The sequence below is a fragment of the Venturia canescens genome, chromosome 4, assembly GCF_019457755.1.
Source record: "Venturia canescens isolate UGA chromosome 4, ASM1945775v1, whole genome shotgun sequence".
In the NCBI taxonomy this organism is placed as follows: domain Eukaryota; kingdom Metazoa; phylum Arthropoda; class Insecta; order Hymenoptera; family Ichneumonidae; genus Venturia; species Venturia canescens.
Window position 1 is genome coordinate 20,251,720 of NC_057424.1, and position 18,857 is coordinate 20,270,576.

General features: G+C 41.5%; 2 protein-coding genes across 3 annotated transcripts in view; one reads left to right on the top strand and one right to left on the bottom strand.

The window, feature by feature from the left end:
• Nucleotides 1–18,857, bottom strand: part of LOC122409898 (hemicentin-1-like) — a 192,635-nt gene that overhangs the window by 145,701 nt on the left and 28,077 nt on the right. The window lies entirely within an intron of this gene.
• Nucleotides 598–3,178, top strand: LOC122409901 (glucose dehydrogenase [FAD, quinone]-like). Its single transcript, XM_043417803.1, has 8 exons — nt 598–687; nt 754–958; nt 1,039–1,167; nt 1,242–1,438; nt 1,533–1,892; nt 1,972–2,437; nt 2,510–2,880; nt 2,961–3,178. The coding sequence occupies exons 1-8, from the start codon at nt 685–687 to the stop codon at nt 3,054–3,056; spliced, it is 1,827 nt and encodes a 608-aa protein (XP_043273738.1). The 5' UTR covers nt 598–684; the 3' UTR covers nt 3,057–3,178.

An 18,857-nucleotide genomic window follows, 5' to 3' on the forward strand; every position in this document is an offset into this window, starting at 1 on the left:
AGAGAAAGAATAAAATCTCTAATTTTGAAATGATAGAAAATTGTTTAAGTTAACCTGCTGGATGAATCAAAAACGCTTATAATTATTCGCTTTAAGCGGAACATAACTTATTAGAAAGCTGACATACCCCAGGATGTATCGAGCACGTTTGACAGAATAAGACGAGAAGTCACCAGCGGTCCTGGCTCGTTCAACGCATTGGTGACACATTCAAGATAATAATCTCCAATAAATTCAGAATTGAAAAGTCGTAAACACATTAATCAATATGTCTCGTTGTCAGAAAATGACAAATGCGTTCTATTTGCGTGCAGTTTCTGGAACTGAAATATCGCGAGTGTTTTGTTCAGGGGTGTACTACGTACGGTGGTTCTAAATGTAGTGAAATAAGCGAGTGGATTATACGCTGTACTATTACTACAGAGATTTCTGTGTCATGTTATCATCAATGAAGCACTATCGTTGACACAGAATAATGAAGACACCTTGGAGAAACTTTAATGAAAACTCCAAGAACCAGCTCAATTATTTTGCTTATCAAGCTTCCAAGCGATAAGAATTCAAAAAGCGTAAATACGCTCCGCGCTACTTATAAATAAAACCGGCCGCGTTTTGAGTAGTAGCAAAGCAGTTTTTATGAGTTGACTTGTTTCGCCGGATCCGACATTGAAACATTGACGCAAAATGGTTTGTTCGTAAACTCTACCTACGCTGGAGCTTATCGACGATATTACAGTTGAGATTTCTCTGCAGGATTACGGAGCAAGTTCACCGGTATGCCCGCATCCATTCGTCGGTGGTCTTCAAATGACGCATGTTTGTAGTGCAAACAGTGTTGCCATTTTTCTCACCGTCTTCAATAGTCTGGTGAGAACAAGCCCGAAAATCGGTGATCCATGCGGCCGAATACATCCGACAGAAAATCCAAAGTCCAGTTACGATTTCATCGTCATAGGAGGTAAAGAGAATAACACAGATCTTGATGAGGCTTATGTCGTTCGGAGCACATGAATATGGAGCGAAGCGGAATTGTTCCAGGGGGTGCTGCAGGTGCTGCAGTAGCAGCGAGATTGAGCGAAGTCCCAGAATGGAAGGTTCTGCTCTTGGAAGCTGGACCTGATGAACCATCTGGTACCCAGATCCCAGCCAACTTCGGAGTTTTTCTAAGTGATTATTTTCTACTCGGAAGCCATTCGAAGCGGAGACTGCTCTCGGTAATCAACGGATTTCTCTCGTTGCAGGGACCCAACTTGATTGGCAGTTCAAAACGAGTGACGAAAAGCATGCTTGTCTAAAGGATAATGGTTCGTGTCTCTGGCCAAGAGGTAAAAATCTCGGGGGTACAACTGTTCATCATGGGATGGCTTATCATCGTGGAAACGCCAAAGATTATTTGAATTGGGTCGAAATGGGAAACGTCGGGTGGTCCTGGATCGATGTGAGTGTCATGTTAAAAAGTATCGTTCATTAGCAAGAAGAAGCGAATCTTAAGGTTGTTTCATCAATAATTAAATCAACGTTCGCGGATCCAGGTCCTTCCATTTTTCACAAAATCTGAAAACAACCAAGAGATCGGTAGAGTGAGTCCGGTGTACCATGCCACCGGTGGGCCCATGACAGTGGAGAGATTCCCGTGGCAGCCTCCTCTAGCAAAAACAATATTGGAGGCGGCCACTGAAACCGGTTATGGGGTGACGGAAGACATGACCGGCTCGAAGATCACCGGTTTCACGATTGCTCAGACGATGAGCAAAAACGGTGTGCGTCAAAGTTCAGCAGCGGCGTACTTACGACCCATCAGAGATCGAAGCAATCTTCAAATCGCGTTAAATGCAACAGTGACGAAAATCGTAGTGCGCAAGAAGGTTGCTCGGGCAGTTGAGTACATCGTGGTAAGTAAAAAAGTCCTCCTGAGTGGAAGGAGTCTTAGAAAAAATATTTTTCAACATTATCAGCATTGCGCTCTTGTAGAATGGTGTGAAGAAGACTGCCAACGTGAATAAAGAAGTTGTAGTTTCCGGAGGTACCGTTAACTCCCCACACCTGCTGCTTCTTTCGGGAATCGGTCCGAAGGAGGATCTCGAAAAAGTTGGTATCCAAGTGGTCCATGATTTGCCTGGTGTCGGGAAGAATCTTCACAATCATGTGTCTTATGGGTTGGATTTTATCCTGGACGATTTTCGAAAAACGAGTTACGATTATGTAGACGTCGACAGATATTTGTTGAATCAAACGGGACCACTTTCGTCGACCGGAATGGCCCAAGTTACCGCAATTCTTGCTTCCAAATACACGACACCCGACTGGCCGGATATGCAAATTTTCTTTTCCGGATTTCAAGAATCGTGCCAATTCGATTCGCCTGTGGATCTCGGCTCTGACGGAAGACACAATTCAATTCGACTGACCGCAGTCAATACACACGCTAAAAGTCGAGGTATGAGGCTCAGGACTCAGGAATCTTCATGCCGCTGAAAGTATTTTTCTGAAAGTGTCTTCTGTTTTCCAGGAGTCCTGAAATTAGCGAGCAAGGATCCCCTCGAACATCCATACATTTGGAGCAACGATCTCGGCGATCCGCAAGACATTGAAGTTCTCATTGAGGGTATTCACGTTTTGCAAAAAATGATCAATTCGAGCGCGCTGCGATCGAAAAACTTAAAGTTGGCAACCAAACCGCGGAAAGAGTGCTCGGAGCATGAATTTTTCAGTGACGATTACTTCAGGTGTGTAGTGCAATGGGATACTCGGACTGAAAATCATCAAGCTGGCTCGTGTAAAATGGGTCCTGCCTCCGATCCAATGGCGGTTGTCGATCCTCAGCTACGAGTTCACGGAATCAAGGGTCTTCGTGTCGCCGACGCTTCAATCATGCCCGTCGTTAGTATAAATCATTTATTTATGTTCTCGCATGAATTTCAATGAATTCTTTTAATCAGTGCGTTTCAATATGGAACCAGGTTATTTCGGGCAATCCTCATGCCGCTATCACAATGATCGGTGAACGTGCCGCCGATTTCATCAAGAAGACATACAACAAGTGTTCTACGACGTGAAAATTTGATGTACGAATACTTCGGTATATCGATGATGGCCGAGACAAAAAGTGAAATATGTGAGAAATTGAAATCGAAGGGTGACGTGCCCGAAAATCAATAAACTGCAGATTCGTATCTTACTGGAAGTTTCCTTTTTTTCTAACGGTATGCGCAAGAATAAAAGCTCGACTTTGGCAGAGGGATAAACCAATTAAACCAAGGAGCCAACCGCTTTTTTCATTTTTTAAGCAACCGGGGGTACTTTTGAACGGTGAACCGGAGAAACAAATTACGACAAAAAGCGTTTATATATTTCGTTTAAATATAGATAGACTAAGTGACGGCATAATCGTACAAGACCGAGGGAATGATGAGACAAACAAAAAAGAGATAAATAAATAAAACATCGAGCTTGAAACACAAGCCACTTATGAGTGGAGCTTTGTGACCGCGATGGTAGGTTCCAGGTTTTATATATATAAAGGGTATTCCTGCCCTTACATTGTCGAGAGCGTAACGACTGCTTTGAATTTCATGAGAAACGCTCGGGGGCGAGAGCCCGAAGAGAAAAGTAATAAGAGAGAGCCAAAGAGAGAGAGAGAGAGAGAGAGAGAGAGAGAGAGAGAGAGAGAGAGAGAGAAAGAGAGAGAGAGAGAGGAGAATGGTAAATGGGAGTGAGCCAACGGCTACGGTGGCAAATAAATTCATAGGCGGCTCGGAGTGGCGTTGGTTGCAACTTCGTGGTCTGTGAACATATACAATATACATTGTACGTATAACATATATACGTGTATCGTCCAGCTCGTAGGAACGAGCGCCTTTCCATTCGCAAAGATATAACCATAAGTCAAGGCTAGATCCACTACAAACGTGCTTTGACGCCTCATCGACCTCCGATCGGAAGTAACCTCTCGATACCTTCAATACCGATAAATTCAGCCGATCAACTTCCACTATGGAATTTTCTAGACGTCTCCTATGAGAAATTCAGTCGATTCTAACATATCATCATCATATTATGGTAATACTGACGTGAAAACGTTATCACAACCTTTACGTGTTACCACCTATTAAAGAATTTTTTCATCAAAACGAAAAAACGAGTCTCATCAAAAAAACTGAGGGAACATATGTTATAACAGTGGAAAAGATTCAGACCAATGCAAGTGTTTACTTACAAAAGCAATGATGATCGGGTAAAAAACGTTTTTATCTGTCATAGCTGAAAGGATTTCTTTAAACAATGATCGAGAGTGGGAAAAATATTACTATAAGCGATGTGATTTTGATCTCAAGTTCCCATCGACAGGTGAATGAAAATTCTTGGAGCTAATAAGCAGCTTTTTCTTTTGTATTTGGCTCTATTATTCCCATGTTAGAGAAAGAGGATGGGAGGAGGGGAGAGGCATAGAGAAAGAAAGAAAATTTAAAACGCCAGACTGGGTCTGTGGACATTCTACTCATCTCTTCCTCGACTAGTTCAACGGCCACCCTGTCCAACCATACCTTGGAGTCTGGAAACTTAATAAGTCTACATTAGCGCTGTATTACAGCCCTCAGGGGAGTCATAATTTTCAGCTTCAAAGAGCATTATGCAGACGCGACGAAGTGTCGAATATTTCATTATACGATAATTCCAACGTTCCTACCACTTTTAGCACCGCCTAATCTCCTTTCTTTCATAGTACATTTTCATATTCCGAACGAGTGAACTCAGTTCATAGATATTCCTGAGATCACCCAGTACGAGATTATTATTTTTCGAAACAGTTGCACTTCGTGCTGGTATAATTAAAAAACTAATGAATTTAATTAAATCTACTTCGAGACTCACATTTTTTGTATGGGAATTTCGAAATGTCTTTATTGATCGAAAAGTTTCGAAGTTATTTGTGGAGTCCAAATTGAAACTCGGCTTCGCTTTAGAAATTTCTTCTACTTATTCTTGTGGTAGAGTCAGTGCCTCGGCTTTGGAGAAAGGTCAAATAGACTCAGTTGCATAAATTCTTACACGAACGACAAAATTGTTTCATTTATTGAATGACATCGAAATAATGCGTCTGGTGGAAGGATTCGGAATAAAAAAAAAATTGTGATGCATCGCAGACGAATGTAACATGGCAATTTGTTTGGCGCTCATCGTGGAAGGTGAAAAGTTGAGATTTATCCGGTGAGCAGTTTGTAAAAAGTAGAGATCCGTTGCTGTCTTGACCGAAGTACACGGGATTCTCAAAGAGAGAAACAAATCTCTCGCTACAGGGGCGAGAATCTTGTCGCGATACGACAAACGCGATGCGCTCACTTCCGGTGTGGAAAAGAGCCACTTTTGTCACGTCCGCGATGACAAATTCTACCAAATTCCTCACTGTCGCGCCACACCAGCGAAATTCCTCGGAGCAAGGAAAAACTCCGTTGCACTTTGCCGATTTTTTATTTCCCTCATTCTTTGACGTCACTGATGCGACGCTGATGCTTCACCTTTCTCCTGCTGTTTTAGCAAATTTGAACACTTTCTTTTTTCTCTTTTTATATATCTTGAAGACCGATTTATCCACAAAAAAAAAACCATCACATTTTGGACTTTTTCGATCAACGTGAAGGCCCCGCGAGTATGGAGATTTCGTGAAAGAGCGTTGGCGACAGAGGCCGTTGAAAATACTCGATACCGCATGATTATTTGAAAAGCAAATCCGCGTTGAATAAAAATGATGGTACTCCAAGCAATTAAAGATGTAATGGACCGCTGGATCGGCTTGAGTTCTCTGGATCAACATTTCCCTGAGGGCTGAGATATCCTCGGGGGGTTCATTTTGCCAGCGCATGCAATCGAAAAAATAGCACTCGATTTTGTCAGCTCTGGACAATCTAGACAGCTGGAAAAATCGAAAAACCCCAAGGCATTCAGCCCGATATTCATCTGCGTGTTTAATTACTTCTGCCAATAATTACTCATTTTTTTTCTCTCTCGCGTTTTCTAAATTGCAAATAAAAACAATATGTTCACCAGAATTAGAGGCTTTTCACGATTAAACTTAAATTCGATAATAAGTTAGTGGATTTTTGCAGTAATAAAAGTCTTTCGAAAGTCATAAATACATTCGGCTTCAAACGAATCGCCTCGAATCGTGAAAGAAATGAACAATGAAGGTAAAAAATTGAAGTAGAAATCTAGATAGGCCATAAAAAATGCCAGAGATAAAAGATTTACTATTATTTTTGTTTGCATTTGAGAGAGAGAGAGAGAGAAAGAGAGAGAGAGAAAGAAAGAAAAAGAAAGTATGACAGATTGAAATGAGCCGAGAGAATAGGGAAGCTTCGGAAATGAAAAAGATAAAAGATTCTTGAATGAATTGAGAACGAAACCTCGAGGCTACGAAGCTCGTTCAGCGTTATGGAATCGATGGCGGATCACCAATATACTGACCTCACCACTTCGTTCGCCTCAAAATAAATATACGTATATATATATAAATTACAGCGATCGAGAGCTTGCGGGATGCAGGCTTTGATAAAGAGCTCTCGTCAACGCCAAACTTTTGATACACCAACCACAAAATCTATCGAGGCTCTTTGATGGAAAATAGTGTAATACATACACCGCTATTACGAAGCTCTCAGCATGTATTCATGTTTCTCCATTATGTAACGAAGGCCGTCATTATCATATCTCTTGATATTACGCTTTGCATCAAAGTGACACGGAAGCTGTTTCATCAAACGAGCCCCATGTGTGAATATATACGCGTGAGAAGGAACGAGCAAACGTTGATAAACGTAGACGCAGTGAATACGAAGAGCGAAAATAGTGCTCGGTGCTTGAGGCCATGAGGTTTTATACCGTTCATAATTCTGTTTTTACTTGTTATTTTTGAGCCACGATTCTTTGTGTACGATGAACAAGAATTGAGCATTTATGGAAAGAATGATTGACGTCTTCGGTCCAATTTATCGAGCTGTTTTCTGATATCGGTAACGCCATCGCCTAGAAATAATGAAGCATCCTCAGATTTCAGATTTCTTCGAATTTCCTCGGGAATAAAGGATTCGTGGTATTTTGAAATAATGAGCATCAGTACGAGCATAGGTAGGGCTGGGAATCTAATACGGATGTGGCTATAAAAGGGAAGAAGGAGAGGGACAGACGGAGCAAACGGAAGTCGGTGGATATCCTTCATCCTAGAAAAATAATAAAAAAAAAAAAAAAAATAGCACAGAACGCATAAAGGCGATTGTACGTGAATAGTAAAAATGATGCATGGGCTTTCCCAAGCCCGTTCCAGGTCACGCCTAGCGAAACACGTTATGGCTCTGCGTCTTTTTATCTGCCTCGAAAAGAGACACCTACGCGAAGCTCTTATTTCTCGTGAATGCTTTCGAAAAAAACTGTTTCCATCATGTAAATAGAACCGATCAATAGCTTAGCAATTTATGCGCTAATGGGATTGAATATCGGAGATAAAAAAAATGACTGAGGGATATGGTACATGCGATTTGTAAAGTTTTCCGATCCGCAGTGTACGGCTTTTAGAGTAATTTTTGAAGAGTCCTGCAAAAAAAAATAGAACGGCGCACAGTGCCATCCGTTTGACGTCAATATCTGCTCGATTTTTGCGATGTTCATTTGATTACCTGCTCCCGTCAAAATTCCGTATAAAAAAATAAATAAAAGCGTGGACATTTTGAGAGTGCATTGAAGCTTCTATCAGGAACCATTCAATTCGTTCTATTGATTATTCGTCAATGTTGAAACTATTTTCAGAGTAGAGAGAGTGGAATAAATGACACGACATCAAAGAGAAAAGTTAAAAAATAAGCTGTAAATGAAAATTCATGACTCGATTGCTCGGGAACTCAAACGAAAATGATGATTTAAATATAAATGCGACAATTTGATATGATGACAGAACAACTGTTTCGGGTTATGTGTGCTTGGAGAAACAGCGCTATCCAGCAGCGTATAAAGAGGGAAAAAAAACATCAATCTAGAAAAATGTATATTCCCTCTCGTCAGATTTGAGATTTATGCATCGAAATTTAGTTCTATATCGAGCCCACTCTGGTATCGGTATGGAGGCCGTGCCACTCTCCGCTATCTGTATTTATTTTCTATCCATTCTCGTAGTTTCCACCCTAGTTGAGATACATAGAAAAGGACAGTGATAGATACAGCGCAAAATCGAGGTGGACGAGTGGCCAGCAGCACGAGAAATCGTCGAACGAACCAACGCGGTACTTCCGGTTTCCGGTTTTCATCGAGTTCGGCTACTCTCTCGCCCAGATATGCGTAAAGCCGCTTTTTGCCGGAACCGGAGCTCTCCATCCCTCTGGATCCCTCGTATTCTCCCGTCAAACGTTTCGTCATATCTATATACAGTACGCTTCAGTCTCCCGTAACTATAGACAATACCCGAATTTTAGCCGCAATCCTATGACGCTACGGGTTTATGTTACATTCGTGATTCTACGTTTCTCTGTGTGGAGAAATCCATCTCTTTCTCTGTCTTCTTTCCACTTCCTGCTTTCATCCTCTTTCTACTTCCTTCGACCACATCCAATGCGACAACGACTTTCGAACGACGGTCGATCGGGATTTAAGCTCAATGAGAACGTCGATTTATCCATTTTCTTTTGACGAAGGCGTGCGTCGATTCGCAGGATAGAAAAATTCTCATCGAGATTATCGAATGCGACCGATACTCGGTTGGGTGATCGCTGAAGCATTTGCAGCTCGTTGCAGCCCATTTAACCAAACGCAGTTTCCAAAGTATTTCACGATTTCACGAGTACCGTTTGCAGCACGCGTTGACGAGGAGCACCAGACTTGACGCAATGATAAAAAAATATGAGTAGTTGGACGAAAGCTGATTTAAAAAAACGTGATTATATTTCGTAATAAGGAAAAATAAAAAGAGAGTGGAAATATTAGAGGCGTATTGTATTTCGGGAGGTTTTTTTTTCATGCTTTACACACCTGAATAGTGAGAAAATAAAATGGTAAGGAAGAGACGTGCAAATTGGCAATTAGCAAAGTTCTGTTGGATCGTTTCGCTCTTGTTGTTATTATTTTATTTGCTTGTATGACAGGGGTGTTAAGAAAAACGAGAATGTAGGGAAGTGTAGCAGGGGTTGTACGAGGAGAGAAAAAGTGTGAAACAACGGAACAATTCCGATCGCGTCGGAGGTTGGGGAGAGGAATCAACTCTGTTGGTGTTTTGTACGAGACAGGATCGTCCTTTACCGGCGGGTCGAGCGTTCAGGGACTTTGCACCCAGGGGAATTCGCCTTTTATTTATTTTGCTAACATTTTATACCTCACAGCTTCAAAACCGTAAAGAATCCCGTGGAACAACCTCCGCCCCGGTGTGATCATATCTTTTTTTTCACCACTAAGCGAGGAGCGAGAAAGTAAGAGGGAAAGAACGATGGAAAATGAACGCGAATGAGCGAGAGAGGGAGTCCGATGCTGCATCCAGAAGCGTAGTCGTCCCCCTTGCTAACCGACAAATCGCTCGCTATTAGAACACGATTGTTTTTCTTCGAGTATACGAAAGATCCTGTACGATGAGAGAAAACAAGCTCTGATCGGTGTTCTTCATTCGCTGCCTCATTCTCCATTCCGCCAAGCTTTTATGTACACGTATAAAGATGAGGGGAATCGAGGAGATTCAGTTTGAAGACACAACCCCTACAATATCCCTTCATCGCCATGTTCTATTGAGTCCTCCTTCGATTGATGATTCGCTTCTCTCGATGTTTGACCTTCTCCCAATTTCCTCTGCCATCTTGCATTCAGTGAATATACGGATTAAGGAAGTTGAGGCATTAGAATGAAAATGATGTCACCGCTTTTAAAGCGATTGCATCTTATAAAGTGAAGTGTAAAAAAAAATCAGTTAAATTTTCAGACAGTTTAGGAGCGTCGTTGCTGAGAAAAATCAATAACAATTTGGGCCAAATAACATGTAATCTTATGGAAATCAAGACACATTCAGTGATATCTCCGTTAAAAATGATGCTAAAAATATGAAATTTTTTGGGCAACATGAGCAAGGCTTGCCGAATAATGTCAATTTTTTCAGATTTATTAGGAGATTTTCTGAGATTATATTAATAATAATCTGTTTCCCGTGCAGTTTTTTGAGGCTAGAATCGTCACTGTTCGTGTTTTCGACTGAGCTTTCACTAGTTTTTCGTCTTTTTTTCCCCAACTTTTCTTTAAAGTGTATGCAACATTGCCAAACTGTAAACTGGCCTAACTTTTGAAAGGTACAGGTCATCACTTTTGGGTAAAAAAAATGACTGTACAACCTCAACTTCCTTAAACAAGTCTTTTGTTTCGAACAGTCAAGTGATGCGAATGCGAAAGCTCTTAGTCGTAATTGCAATTACTGTTGAATCTTAATGTTCCCGGACGATTGTCCACGATCGAGGTATGCACTATCTTCTGATATATTATCTCATCGAAATAAGTTATAATGGCAATTGAAAAAGCTTCCAATCAAGCTTCACCGCAGCAAAAGTCATGATATGACCCTTTTTGCTATAATCGATGCTGATTATATTTATTCCGGTACTTCACCCAGCTTTAAACTATAACCGTAAATCGTTATCAAAACGCACAATCCTAGGTCGTTATCCAAGTACTTCCTCCCTCGATAACGATAGTGTAACATTCGGGGTCGAAGGCGCTCTCTTCATTCTTCCAACTAAGGCTCCTCAAACTGGTTATTATACCTGCAATACTTCATGGCATTGTACCAGCAGGGTTAGGTTACTTTTATCGTGTGGAATCCTAGAGAAAATCGGTACGTAGCCGAGGGTGGAAAATACTTTATCGAGCAGCAGCTTCGTTGCGAAGGAACGAAACACTGGAAAGGCATAGAGAAGAATAATTCCCTGTCAAAATTGAGACGTGATAGTTCACCGTGTTATCGTTAAGGGCTTAATGCTTACAGAGTTTTGATAACGACGGAGCACGTACGGCAGGGCAAACAACTGGATAGAATCCATTATAGAGTCTTGGTTATTTAACTTTCCTCTTTCGATGCTTCGAAACGGTCTTGAAAATGAACACGTACAGAAACCCATTGGAAGATAGGCGCACACGCACATTGGGAAAAAACAGTGTAGCTGGTCTGGTTAAAAAGAAAATTTCATTTTAGTTCTGTATATGAAAAAACATCGGAATTCGAGAACTCACAACCCCAGACGGATGTTCGAAAAACGTTCGTCGATTCTTAATGCGTGTTTTTTTCTCAAATAATTTACCATGGAATGGGATTCAGCTCCTGCTCTATCCGTTATATTGAAAAACAAAGAGATTCGTACTGTGTCAAGTCTGTTTACCAGTATCAAACAAATCAAATGACGAAAACAAAACAAGTCATGTGTACAAGGGTCGAACCTTTTCAAATGCTGAAGAATCATAAAATATTACGCATAGAAAGAGTTTCGACGCAATGGAGGAGCGATAAAACGGCAGGAATTTGAAAAATTCAATTCTCCACCTTGGGAAGCACCTTCGCCAACGTGACAGTGGGTGATTGCAAAATTCTTCTGCATTCAAGGGAAATGACCACATTCTACTCAACTCTCGACTTCGGTATAGTTACGAAGAAAGGAAAAAGAAAAGCGAATGAAAAAACAGCGTTACATTCGTTCGAATAGGTTTTCCTGGAAACTGCAACTGTTTTGTTATTAGCCATCATTGGAGGTAGTGGCTCTCGTAGGAATGGTGGTTTGATTCCGCACGAGAACAAAAGCGGCTTAAAGGGGATGGGGCCAAAGCGAGTGTTGGTTATAGAGTTGGGTGTTTTGCGCGCAACTCTCGCTGTACAATGTTTACGGTAAAGTGGCTCCGACCACAGGTGAGCGGTCTCACGTAGAAGACTGTTGGGGCTGGTCTTCTTATACTAATGGTTGAACGATGATGGTGTTGGTGCTGGCATCACTGGCGCGGGTTGGCTTTAACAAGCGATGCTATCTTTCGTGGATGAATGCCCTATTCCTTACCCCGACAATACGATAGTGGGTGAGGACTCGCTCGGCTCATCTTTTCTTCATCGTGAGCTACGATTGTATCGCAGAATACAGAACCTCGCTGAAACTCCTCTTTCTTCTTCTCTCATACAAGTTTCGTTTTGCACGCTATGAGCTACCGAATGGAAACTTTCTGGGTTATAACTGATACAATCACATTCAAAAAAATCTACATCAATAAGGATTTCAAGTAATTGCTATGCAATACAGATCGAACGAAAGATTCATTGATCAACATCCGCTAATTCTATTTTTGAAATGTTCCGGAAACGATGAATTTTATAACTCTGTTCCAACTATTTACTCGTGTACTCAAATATGTGGGAACGGAAAATGACAGAGAAGACGCATTCGAGATGCGATATGTTCACATTATAAAAAGCAATGATAAAAAGAACAACTCATTCTTAAAAAAATAATGGAAGTGCAGAAAAAGAAAATACCAAGAAAAGTGACAGTTTTGTTCGCGAACCTCGAAGAACGAAGTCGTTTGAAAAAAACGTTGTAATTCGTGTGAAATTTAATTTGAAAGTAAAGAATTTCGAATTATATCCGATCCTATACATAATTTGGTTATTTTCAATTTCCTACTAGTCAACCGGAAACGAACTCTCACTGTAAAGTAAAACGTTCAAAGAATCTTTGTGACACAGGAAATTCCGAATTTTCTGAATGCGAGAAACCGTCGAGAAAAGTAGTCGAACGGCACTGGCCGCATAAGTTGTGGTCCAGTAGCCACGGTGAAAAACGATTGCGTGCATATTTCCTCGAGGTTTAGCATGTGCGAGAAATATACGTCGGGAGATTGTTATGATGTAGGCCGTCTCATTCTCGACAGTGGGTGGAACGTAAATGAGGGGAGTAAGACTAGGAACGGGATCATTAATCTCCCTTGCGGTTGTGAAGTTTCTCATTTTTTCGTGCTATTTGTATATATGTGTGTTGCATTGTTATATATAGGGACACGCATGTCCGAGTAAGCATTACTTTTTTTCCACACATCCCACGAATTGCTGGGGCTTTTCGCTCGCCAAGCTCGCGAGGTAATTAAACCATGAATAAATAAGGGCGAAACGTAAATCCGAGACTTTTCCCTCTGTCCAATTTTTTTCCTCGCCGCGTCGTTCCATAAAAAACGAAAAGACGAAAACAATTAACGACCTGCTACTGCGAAGAGTGGTCGAGATGTTTAGGCGCATTGCCCCTATTTATTCTGCTCATAGACAGTCCTCGCAAAGCACAATCGACACTTGGCCAATTACTTTCCAAATCGAGTTATCGCTACTTGATGAATTTTGTCCTTTAAAGGGCTTTGCCTTTTCGTTTTTTGGGTCGAAACATTCAACAAGATCGTGATGAGATTCGTCGAAGAAGGGGTGAGGCCGAAAGATGACTGTTCTTCAGATATTTTGTTAGTGAACTGTCTGAAAAAGCATCATCGAAATATACATTCTGATGAAAAATGGTAAATTTGTGTAATGGACAGTGTTGTGAGGACGTGGATGGAGGCTGGATATTTTTGAATTTTCCTTCGTAGACCGAATTACTCTCCTGCAATTTTTTCTCCGTACCCCTCGTCTATTTGTACCGGATTTCTCGTCTCTAGGTTCGTCTCTTCGTCCCGTGTGCCTCGTAGCTAGTACAGGAGGAAGTAATTAATTAAGGAGACCTATGCATAATTAATTCTCGACGGGAAACGAGAGAAGATCGTGGCCCGCACATATAAAAAAGGTCTTCACAAATTAGGAGATTTCGAAAAAATGTGAATAAGCAGTTCCGCTCCGATGCACTTTCGAAGCTTCATCCCGAAGAAAAGAATTGTATCACTAATTCATTAATGAGCGAAATCCGGTGGCCTGAAAAATGGAAAACGACTAGAATTCTGACGAAAACTCGAGATGCAAGTTCGGGAGATGAGTACCTACTAGCCGAGAGCTCAAGGACGTCGGGCGTGCTACAATTTCCATCTTGGTACTTTGGCGTTAGGGAGGTCATCGGTGGATTTTCTTGAAACAACGTTGTTGTAGAAGTGCAATTCTGCGATAACTAGTACAAGAGAAATGGCATTTGCATAAAAAACATTCGGCGAAGACTTGGGAATGTTTTTATTTCCCGGCAACGATGGGGGCAGAAAAAGAGAAACAATAGGCTCTCAGTGAACTGGATAACTGGGTTAGATGGGCAACCACTCTTCCATCATGGTCATACACTTATTTTCGAGCTTCTTTTCATCTGCGTTATACTTTCCACAGAAATGTAATCGCACTTTTTATTGCTGCCACAATCCAACGGTTGTTATTTCTCGTTTATTTTTGCGTCGAAAATTTTGTTGCAGCTTGAAATGGGATTTAATCGAAATTCTAGAAACGACCGGGTCCGCACATTTTGGGACGAAAGACTTTTCGTTCCTTGCCAAGTACCAATCGCATCAAGCTGAACACACGTCAATAATCGTCGTAATAGTTTTTCGACGTGCACAGCATCGCTCTTTCGAGCTGTCGAGACTCGTCATGAGCAGGGGAGTGTGAAGCAGCGTTAAACAACTATCATGACAAAATCAGTTTTCATCACACTGTGATGAGTTTTTGTAGATCAGTTGATGCCTTGGAGAAAAAAAGTGTTTAAAATAGAATAAAAAACGAGATGACGAGACACTGGAACGGAGAATAGAATGGAAAAAGACGAGCTGTTTCACTTAACTAATAATGTGAGAAGCCAGGCGAGAGTGAAACGTACGACGTTAATGAACGAGATAAACGCGTCTCGTCGCTGAGTAATTATAAAAAGATGTTAATGGATCCCCTCATAACCCCACCCGAGGTGCACCGGGAAGAACAAAAACGCACTTTAGCTATTCGTCGGTTCGTCTCACCACATCTATTAAAACAATTACCGCGATACAGTTGCGTAGAAACAATGCCAAATTTCAACACTCGTCCAAAGTTAGCTTTTCACAGGAGACCAAAATATTGTGCAGGTATTTAGGAAAGCGAATTTGTGACAAGCATATGACGATCAATTTTAATTTTATCTTCGTAAACGAATCCATAGAAAAAAAGAATTTTTGTTCATCTAAATTGTTATTCCTAAAGAAATAGTCGTAAAATGGTTGATTTTTAACGATATCGTGGTCACGGATCAAATGAATTGAATTAGTAGCACCAGGAGCTCTCAGTGATTTTGTTATTGTACTAGTCTCCGCAACGCTAAAATCACGGGAAAGCTTTCAGCGTGGTAAAGCCATAGTCCGAAGTTTCTTTCTCGTTTATCTCATAGGTTCATCGCCTTTGGCCTTCGTACCAGTATTCACAAAGATGTTTCGACAAACGTTACAGTGAAACAAGCTCGAGTGTGGTCAGACATGCATGCTCGTCTCAGTAAACACATCGCTTTACTCGTTCGTTCCCCACACATATTCTATTTTTCTTTCGCATGCTTTCTACCTCTTTCTCTACATCTTCTCGTGGCTTTCCTGCATGATGGTTTTTCGAATGGCGCCTTTCTTTCACGATGTTTTCTTTTCTCCCTTCCTAGTCCATCCAAAAGTGCTACTCCGTACTTTACTTTCGACAACTCCCCGCTATTCCTCTGTATACAAGATGCATATTGCAGACTGGGCATTCCAGCTCAAATCATCCGTCCATTCGATCACTTTTTTCTCGATCGGACGCGAGCATCGAATATTGAATGAACATTCGACATTTTCTGTACGACGCTTCGTTCCATATTTCATACTTATTCATTTTTTTCACTTCGATTCACTCTAAAACGCCACAGTGACTTTCAGGTTGAGTTCGATGACCTCCGAGCGACCCCTGACCCCGATATCACCCAACAGAACTGACCCTTTGAATTCCGTTTTATAAGTGTTACGGAGAATCATTGCAATTTCGCTCCGGAGTCGCGGAGAGGTGATTTTTTTAAATATTTCACCCCATTCCGTTTTGATAATTTGCAGAAGAGTTCTGTAATGGCGCTAAGAATTCTAATTGATATATTTTCATAGATAGATTGGAAAGATTTCACGAACCGAGTGTTTCCATACACAGAGTGACCCATGTACGCACAGTATACCAAAATAAGACGCGAGATGCGACGAAAAACGAGTGAGATCCTACACGAGATAAAAAAAGGTCAGAAATGGGGCTATCGGAGGTATGAATCTTCGCGAAAAACGCCTGTTTTGTTCGCTCCTGTGACACGGAAGAACGATCGCTTAAAGGTGGTTTTTAAGAATAATGAGTCACTCAAACCCGATAAAATCAAATGGACCGCGATACAAACGGCAATAAATATCAAATCGACAGAAAACACTTCATCGGTTCCGGCATTTATGGAACTCGTAAAAAATCGGCGAATATCGACCCCGAAACTGCATGAAGTGAAAATGCATACAACTAACGATTTGAGATTCGGCTTATTCAAGAAAGATTCGACCTTAAACAAAAGACGCGATAATTCTTTCAAACTTCCAAAGCGGATCTGTTCTTCGAAAAAAAACGGAGGCTCATCCCACAGCAAAACAAAACTGATTACTGCCCTTTCAAAGAATCTCAAGTTGTGTCGTAATAATTCTGAAACTCAGTCACAGTCGAAGAAATAGGGCTGAATAAGTATCGATCCACGTGTTACAGTCGAGCGTAGACTCATGCGGGAATAAACTCGGAGTAGCAGCAAGTGAGTTCATGAATAAGCCGGTCTCGGTTGTTACGTTTCAACAAAGAGCCCAAAATTCTTTCAGATTAATTGAATGAAAGAAAAGAACAAGGAGAGAAGTGGATAAGATCGAAGCTCGGCGAAATCGTTGAAGCGAGCGAAGACATTGACACGCGTGTATTTGTATACGTTCATGTTGTGAGTATTAATTGGGTCATTAGCGTCAAAAAGATGACAAATTAACCGAGCTCGAGATTATTCACGGAGATAAATAATGTGAGAGGGCCGGGAACGAGGGCGATTCGTAAATCAAGATTAAAGCAGATCTATCAAGCGAGTGAGCGGAGTACAGAAAAAAGTTGGCATCCCGCGAAAACGTCATTCGAAAATGTTGCTTCGAGTGATTTTTTTTCACTCGATTTACCCCCCGCGAAATTCCTACATTCTCGCATCGCCGATTCCGCCTCTGCCGCAATATCTAATATATGTATTCCGCGCAATGAAACTGCTAGCGTGATATCGCGAATATATAGGATAATAGGAGAGTACGATTGGGAGGAGTTACGCGGATTTACTCGCGGCCGACGTTTACGAGATTAGCGCGTGATGCTCGGGACGAATTACGACGTTCTCCCGAAAGATTTACGAGAGCTGCGTGTACCAGCAATCAACGATCGTCTGGTTGTTTCGTTCTCTCTGTATATATGCATCCTGAGCTCTCTCTTTCCCTTTCTCCCTCTTTCTCTCTCACTCTCCCTCTTAGTACCTCCTTCTCCGTCTCTCTGTGGGTGTTTAATGTTCTGAGTTTGACCCTAGCACGATGTTTGGGCTCTGGAGGAAGAGCATTTCGTTACAAACGACCAATTTTTTTGGCCCGATCAGATTAAAATTCACCACAAATTAAGAACTCTGATACTTCGATGTCAAAAACCATCGAACTCCTAATAATGCTATTCCGTTCTGCATATGGAATTATGCCGATGGATATTATCAGGAAAAACGAAAAAAAATCAGAGGAAATTAGCCCCGTGGGCGGGGAAAATCAGATGAAGCCGTGCGAAAATGTTGATAAATATTTCTTGCGTTAAATGTTCCGAAAAACAGCGTTTCAATATTACATCAAGTCGCCTCCTCTCTAGATATACGTTGCAGTTTGCACACACCCTTCGCTCCCCCATGGCGCATAAAGTCATGGGACATGAGACGCTTGAATATTTCCCATGTGGTGTGTCTATCCTCGGTACAACTTTATGCGTTAGCGTAGGCGAGGCTCGAGTACAGCAAGAAGAACCAACAGTTTTTATTAGATTTATACGAGCGTGTGCCGGCTGTCTTAGGACGGTTGTAACCCCTCGTCAAAAGTTTTGGTTTGGCGCGTGCCCGCCCCATTCAGCTCCCTACGTTTCCCTCTTTCTTTTCCTCCTTTCCATTCGTGTAGCCGGAGATACACCGGTGGCTTATATAATCCATGCAAAAGTCCTTCGAGACGAACGACTTTTTTGAATGCAAGTAGAAAAGAGTTCCCTTGGATTCGAACAACGCCAGCATGTATGCAAAAATATTCGGATTAATACATTTGGATCGAATTGAAAGTCCGATGGGCCAATTGCATCGGTAAATAGATTTGAAAAAGTCATTCGTTCAGTGAAATTATTGAAAAATTTCTGGTCAGCACGATATTTGAAAACGTCCGTTACAACGAATGCGAATTTCGTTGGTGACGAGGAAAATCCGACAGAATAATATGGCTCCACCTCGGGGTTATTTATTGTTGATATCCGAGGGGGGATGATGGGTAGGGAATTCGATGGTATTGATGTGTACGACCCTAGACATAGCACGTAAAACGAGAGATTAATCTCGTGTTTCCCCTTTGATCGTATTACACTTGACTCGATATAACGATGTGACGTTAACATTATTATTAGCAAAAGAGCAGCTCCGGAGTTGCCCCTGCGTTTCTGGCAAGTGTCCATTATTATATCGTTATTATTATTACACGGTAATTTCCGGCTTGGGAACGTTCCCTCGTGGGCGTAAGGGTCCAACGAACGAGGCGATTATGGCACTTGCGAGCCCACCGAAGGCACTGACAAAAATCTTGTCGCAGTACTAACCTAGAAA

Bases quoted from the DNA above. Each gene is read 5' to 3' on its own strand.
- LOC122409901 (XM_043417803.1), top strand. The intron at 1,168-1,241 runs GTGATTATTTTC...CTCTCGTTGCAG, and splicing joins CAACTTCGGAGTTTTTCTAA to GGACCCAACTTGATTGGCAG. The intron at 2,438-2,509 runs GTATGAGGCTCA...TCTGTTTTCCAG, and splicing joins TACACACGCTAAAAGTCGAG to GAGTCCTGAAATTAGCGAGC.